The sequence below is a fragment of the Ailuropoda melanoleuca genome, chromosome 10 (assembly GCF_002007445.2).
Source record: "Ailuropoda melanoleuca isolate Jingjing chromosome 10, ASM200744v2, whole genome shotgun sequence".
Taxonomy (NCBI): domain Eukaryota; kingdom Metazoa; phylum Chordata; class Mammalia; order Carnivora; family Ursidae; genus Ailuropoda; species Ailuropoda melanoleuca.
Window position 1 is genome coordinate 20,212,173 of NC_048227.1, and position 6,321 is coordinate 20,218,493.

The 6,321-nt window shown below is 47.5% G+C and overlaps 1 protein-coding gene across 1 annotated transcript in view; it reads right to left on the minus strand.

The window, feature by feature from the left end:
- Window positions 1–1,479, minus strand: part of CACNG3 (calcium voltage-gated channel auxiliary subunit gamma 3) — an 84,989-nt gene extending 83,510 nt beyond the window's left edge. The window contains exon 1 of the mRNA XM_002926556.4: window positions 213–1,479. Coding sequence (XP_002926602.1) covers window positions 213–423 — 211 coding nt within the window. The 5' untranslated portion in view covers window positions 424–1,479. The remainder of the gene's footprint in view (window positions 1–212) is intronic.
- Window positions 1,480–6,321: the final 4,842 nt, after the last annotated feature.

Here is a 6,321-nt window from a genome sequence, read left to right on the forward strand (position 1 = left end):
GCTTAAACCAAAAACAATCAACAAGACCCAACCTCTTCATCCCACACAGCATTAGTCTTGCTGGGAACAATGTGGACATCTGCACATTCTCAGCAATAATTCAAACTATTCCTCGTTCCCCATCACTGCCTCCATCTCCCCAAACACCCACTGGAATATCAGAATATCGGAAACTGCATTATTTGGGGCCATTGAGAGGAATTTGTAAATACCTTCTAGGCAGCAGGTCCTCCACAGCCCCGAATGGGTCATTACTTCTTCATTCTTCCTGCTGGTTTCATTATCACTTGTAGATTTAGTCCTGCACACACCTCTGGAATATAACCAGTAGTCCGTGCCCACTGCAATGGTCATTAAACTAAAAGCTGCGAAGGCTCCCACAGTGGTGATCAACATCTGGATACCTCTGTCACACATCCTCATAATTCTTCATGGTACTCTGGATGGCTGGGGGTTGGAGGGGTAGGTTCAATGCCAGGGGGGAAAATCACTCTGCAGCTGGGTAACCTAGGGCAGGCTCTTCCAAAAATTCGGGTCTCCTTTTGTCAGCATCCACAGAGACTTTAGGAAAGCTGGGATTTCCTGTCTGGAGCTCTCTCCGGTTCCCTTGGTCGCCTATGGCCCTTGGAAGGGTGCAGGCTCCAGGGGGTTGGTCCACATCACTGCTGCCTTCTGAGGATCCCTGGGTTCCTTTCATTCCTCAGGAGCTTGGTAAAGATGAGGGTCCGTGCAGGGCATGGCTCCGGAGCCTGGAGCTGCCAGCTCGGTTTGAGATGCGCCTGGCTCCTCACAGCCCCGGGAGACTCAAGGCAAAGAAATCCAGAGAGGTCTATGTGTGTGTGTGTGTGCGTGCGTGCGTGTGTGTGCGAGCGCGTGTGCTGGGGGTGAGGGCGGATGGCAAAAAATAGCACTGCTGGGAGGCGAGTCGCTGAGAAGAGTGTTCATTGCTTCCCCAGCCTCCCAGGAAAGCTCTCCGCCTGCTCCTGACACCCCCGCTCAAACTGGAGAAAAGACAGAGTCCTGGGGCGGGGGGCGGGCGGTTTCATCGGAGGGCAAAGGTCCGCGGTGCTGAAGGGACAGCTCCCGCCTGTTGCCCCGCCTCCGCCTCCCTAACGCCCAGGCTTCAGGTCCGTGGTGCTGAAGGGACAGCTCCCCCCGCGGCTGCTGTTGTTGCACCCCCGCCTTTCTAGCGCCCGGGCTGGAGACCCGGGGTGCTGAAGGGTCGGACCTCCCTCCCGCCGCCCTTCCCCCGTCCCTTTTCAGGCCAGCTAGCCGGCTCGGCTCTGCCTAGTCAATCCCACGCTCCGCGCAAAGTTTCCGGAGCCCACGGCAGTCAGCGCCCCGGCTCGTCGGCGCTGCAGCACCTCCCTGTTCCTCCGCTCTCGGAAGGGTTAAGGAAAGGGGAAGGGGAAAGAAGCTCGCAGCGCACTCTGGCGCGCTCTCCGCTCCCACCCAGCGCGGCGTTTCCCCCCCACCAACGAGCCAGGCAAGTTTGCCTTTTGCTGCGGGCGCCGGGCGCCGCTGGAGCCCACTGGGGAAGACCGAGTCTTCTTAAAGGGACCGGCGACTCCGGGCGACGGATCTATGTCTCACTTGGGCGGGTAAAAAGTGTTGTCACAGGCACATCTGTGTATAGTCTGTCTCAATTTGGTTCCCCAGAAAACAAACCAATATGTCTACCCTCCTTTCTCTGGAGCTCTGGTTTACACCGGAGACAACGTGCTCAGATCAGACCCGGAACTGTTCATATACATATGATCATGTATTCCTAAAAGACAGAAGGAACTGAATGGATATAGACTCTATTGTACACATATCACAGATTTGGGGCGACGGGGTGTGAGATATTGGTCTCTGAATGCACCTCATATATTTTAACATTCTTACATTTGTGTGTGGGGGCATGGGGGTTGATGGATTCAAGGTGAGAGAATCCATGAAAATGTCAGATTCTTTCCAAAGGTCCCTGGAATGTTCATTTGTTAACATCTTTTTCTAAGTTAGACCATGAAGCAGGTGAAGTTAGGTCTGCTTTCCTTGTTAGTCCAAAGTGCAAACGCCGTTGCACGCCTGAAAGTTAATGAGACTCTCCCTTTGGAAATAGTGGAAGTTGCAAAGGATCAGCACTTGACCATCTTCCTATTACTATGTATTCTGCCATAGGCATGAGCACACACTGAGTTGACCAAGGACAGTCCACAGAATGCCTTTATTATTATTTTCCTATGGCATGATGGGAGGGATGCCCAGAGGCCAGGTGTTTGGAATTGAGGCTGCTTGGGTTGTTTCTGAGATGTGTCCACGGCCAACTGTCATTTTGAGTGTTATTTAACTGGACAAAAATATAATGGAAGGTAATCGCAGACACATATAGTGCCTGGTGCCATCTCTGGCTATCTATCTGAGAGCTTCTATGCAGATGACTGAGTAGTAGCAATGTATTAAAGAGTTCTCAAATGTAGATCACAACTTCTTGGTCACTTTGCTATTTTTTGTTTTTTGTTTTGGTGTTAAGGTCACTTGAAGACTTGATTCTTGGTGTTAAACATACCCTTGCATACATAAGTTTGAATATTCAGTCGTGGTATTTAATGTTTAATGTTTAAATGTTAACCTGTGCTGTGTTCAATTTAGTTATGAGTTCTGAATGCCTGTGGATTTGTTGCAGAAGAAAAGGATGTATGCAAATATATACAGGTACTATATATATATATAGTCTGTATGCAGTGTTGTGGGCCATGTGAATAGGTTTGCTGCAAATGCATAGCTGTGTACATGGGTGGGTATGCATGCTCTCTATAGGTATAGTGCATGTTTATGCACCTGTATTCATTTAATTGCATATGCATATATCATGGTTCACGAGCACTGTTTTATGGGCAGGAAGCAGAAATATGAAAAGTCGGACACATAACGAAAGTGGAACAGGTGAACTCAGGCCCAGGACCACAGCTCACCTTACCCCCAAAGAACAATAGGAGACAATGGGGAAAGGTACCCAAGGCCTTCTATCAGTTACTTAATTTTTTCTTTTCTTTTTAAAGATTTTATTTATTTATTTGACAAAGAGCAAGAGAGCACAAGCAGGGAGAGCTGCAGGCAGAGGGAGAGGGGGAAGCAGGCTCCCTGTTAAGCAAGGAGCCCAACGTGGGGCTTGATCCCAGGACCCTGGGATCATGATCTGAGCCAAAGGCAGATGATTAACCAACTGAGCCACCCAGGCACCCCTAATTTTTTTTCTTAAAAAAGAAAATTTGCTTTTTATTAAAATGTTCTGCTTTGACTTCTTTTCTTTTTTTTAAGGAAAAATTATCTGTAACTTGAAGGTGAAGTTGGTCTTTCCTGGGAGGGATTATTAATCATGAAATTATCCTTCCCTCCTCTTAGAAACTTAAATAATATAAAATAATTTAAAAATGACCAGAACAGCTATTCCAGGATCTGTTTCTTCCTTCCCTTACTCCAGTAAGGAAGAACAAGGCCTTTTTTCAAAGCAGGACCATGTAGATGGAAAGTCAATGGGCTTTGGGCTCAGGGAGAGTATGCTCCCATCACTCCATTCACCAGACCTGCAGTAAAATGCGAAAAGCTTCAGCTCCACCCCCACAGCTCTGTGATATAAAGCCAGACAGACAAGGTGTTGTACCCAGGAGCTCCAGCGCAAGGAATAGTGGGGAATAGTCCAAGTAGGATAGTGTGGGGTGGGGAGAGGAGGGTCAGGAGCTTGGGCAGATGGAGGTGATAATTGTAGGTCAGGATGTAGGCAGTGTTTCTGACGGAGAGAAAGGGACATCTGTTATATGATGGAACTTTATACTGAGCCTTTGGCTTGGTGAGGCAGGATCACCCTTTGCAACTTCTGTTCAGGGCCAAAGCTGATCACAGAATGTGGGAAGTCCTGAACCTGTGTTTGGAGCAAGGCAGAACACCTGTCTGGAGTGGGAGTGTGGAGGTAGGGAGGCCATCAGTTAGTTACCCATGATGACTCCCCACTTACTAGGGGGTGACCTCATCCTTTCATTCAATTGAATGTGTAGGCGTATATAAAGGGGTGTGTGGAATCCGCTTCTAAGCCTAGAGTTAATTGCTCATTTATACCACTAGAGGGCTCTTTCCCCAGATCAATCAGGGATCCAAGAGATTCAAAGCACTATCTCTTACAGTGATGGAACTAGGCTCTCTCCGTTTGCTGAGGATCCTTTCTGATCCTACTTTTGTGGTGGGAGATTGGGAGGCATTGAGGTGGCTTAAAACTGATGTTAGATTCTCTTATTAAGGCTTCTTCTCCCTCTTCTTCTTTTCTTCTTTTCTTGTATTGGACTCTTAGTGGAGTAGCTGGGATTGAATACCCACTTTTTTTCCCTGTGTATCCTTTTATATATTGGAGTCGCCCTCAACACAAGATGGGTCAGTGCTCCTGATATTGGTTGTGTCATTTGGGAAGGAGTCCTGATAGTTGTTTCAATTCAAAAAATGCTTCTTGAGTGCCCACCATGTACAAGGCTTAGCACTTTGGAGAACATGAAGATATGGTTCCTCTCCCCCGAGAAACCCATTATATAGTAGGGTATCTCTCGTTACTACATTTGGCTGTAAACAGTGGAAACTCGTTGGAGCTAGTTTAAGAAATTGGGGGGTGGGTTGTATAAGGATATGGTGGTGTTTCAAGGAACCTTAGGGAAAAGACACAATCAGGCCTCAGCAAAGAATTGAAATAAAAGTTATCAGGAGTCTTAGCAGTCACTTCATTTTTCATCTCTGTCTCTTTTCTTATTTTTTTGTTGAGAAAAATTGTTTTGCCTGGGTCGCTCACTTGGTTGAACGTCTGACTCTTGATTTTGGCTCAGGTCATGATCCCAGAGTTGTGAGATCGAGCCCTGGGTCAGACTCCGCGCTCAGCCAAGAGTCCGCTTGAGACTCTCTCCCTCTGCCCCTCCCCCTGCTCTTCTCTCTCTCTCCCTCTGGAATAAATAAATAAATCTTTAAAAAAGAGAAAAATTGTTCTTCAATCTTCAATCTTCAATCTTCAAGATAAAACCCGCCTTTTGAGTTTTTACATCATCTCTACTGAAGTGGGAAGTTTTAGTCCCAATTCCAAATTTCCGGGAGAGCAAATGATTGGTCTAGCTTGTGTCACATGACATTTCTTGGCCCAACCAGCTGCAGTCATGGAGACAGGGTCGTGTGGTACAAGCATGGCCATCAGGACCAGCTGCTGTGAGCTGAGGAAGGGAGGAAAAGAAAGTTCTCCGAGTAGGAGGAATTTCTGGGCCATCTTAAAAGACTACTACGAAAAGTATGCGATTCACATTTGGAGCCCCTGCATGACGCCCAGGGGCTCAGCAGTAAAACGAGATCATGAAACAGAAGACAACATGGCAGGGTTTGGCTGACTTTGAAGATGCTGGAGCTCTCTGCTGGAACTGGAACAGGGCTAAGCATCAATGATACCAAACCAGCTTCACCTTTTGTCTATGCTCTTATTCCAAGGGATGAGGGTGAAAAGGGAACCTTTCTAAACTTGCCTGAGGGACAGGCACTGGATGGGTGTCAGTGCAGGAGAGGGCAAGAACCAAGCAGCCACAGACCGAGGAGTGTAGCCCCGCCATGTTGTAATTTCTCTTTGATGTTGTTCACACGGTCGAGTTACTAGTTTTCTACTTTCAGATTCAGCTTATGGAAAAAGCACTGAAAGCGAAATGTGGCTATAAAACACATCTTTCCATTAGTGTTTAAACTCCAACCTTGCCAACCTTTCAGGAACGGAAGCCCCCTGTTCCCTCTCGCTCACACCCAAGCGCTTGTGAGTTCTGTTCCCGCTGCATACAGAGGCGATGGGACAGAGGATGGTGGAAGGGACGGGAGCGATGGCAGGGATGCCGCACCCTGATATTACAAAGAGAACAGCCAAGAGTTGATGAAAGGAGAACCAGAGGCTGGAGCAGGTTAGGGACAGTGACAAAGCCAACCAACAGAGGAGCTAAAAATATCCTACAACTGTGTTTGGGGTGAAGCAAGTTGAACTAAGACAGAAACGCGTAACTGTGGCTACCTTTGGGGGAGAGGGACAGGCCTGAGACTGGTCCCAGATAGGGCCTTCCATCCTATTTGGTGTTTTCAAATCTTGTGCGTGTATACTTTGATAAATGTTTAAAGTCAATTAAAAAATAAATGAAAACAGTATGCGGCTTGCCACCTGTCCATCTCTCTCAGCCATCAGCCACCTCCTGCTTTATCAGTATAGAAATGCCAGGTGTTTCCATGACTCATCTGTCTATTCCCTGCGCCTGGAATGCTCTTCCCTGAGATATTCTTTTGGGT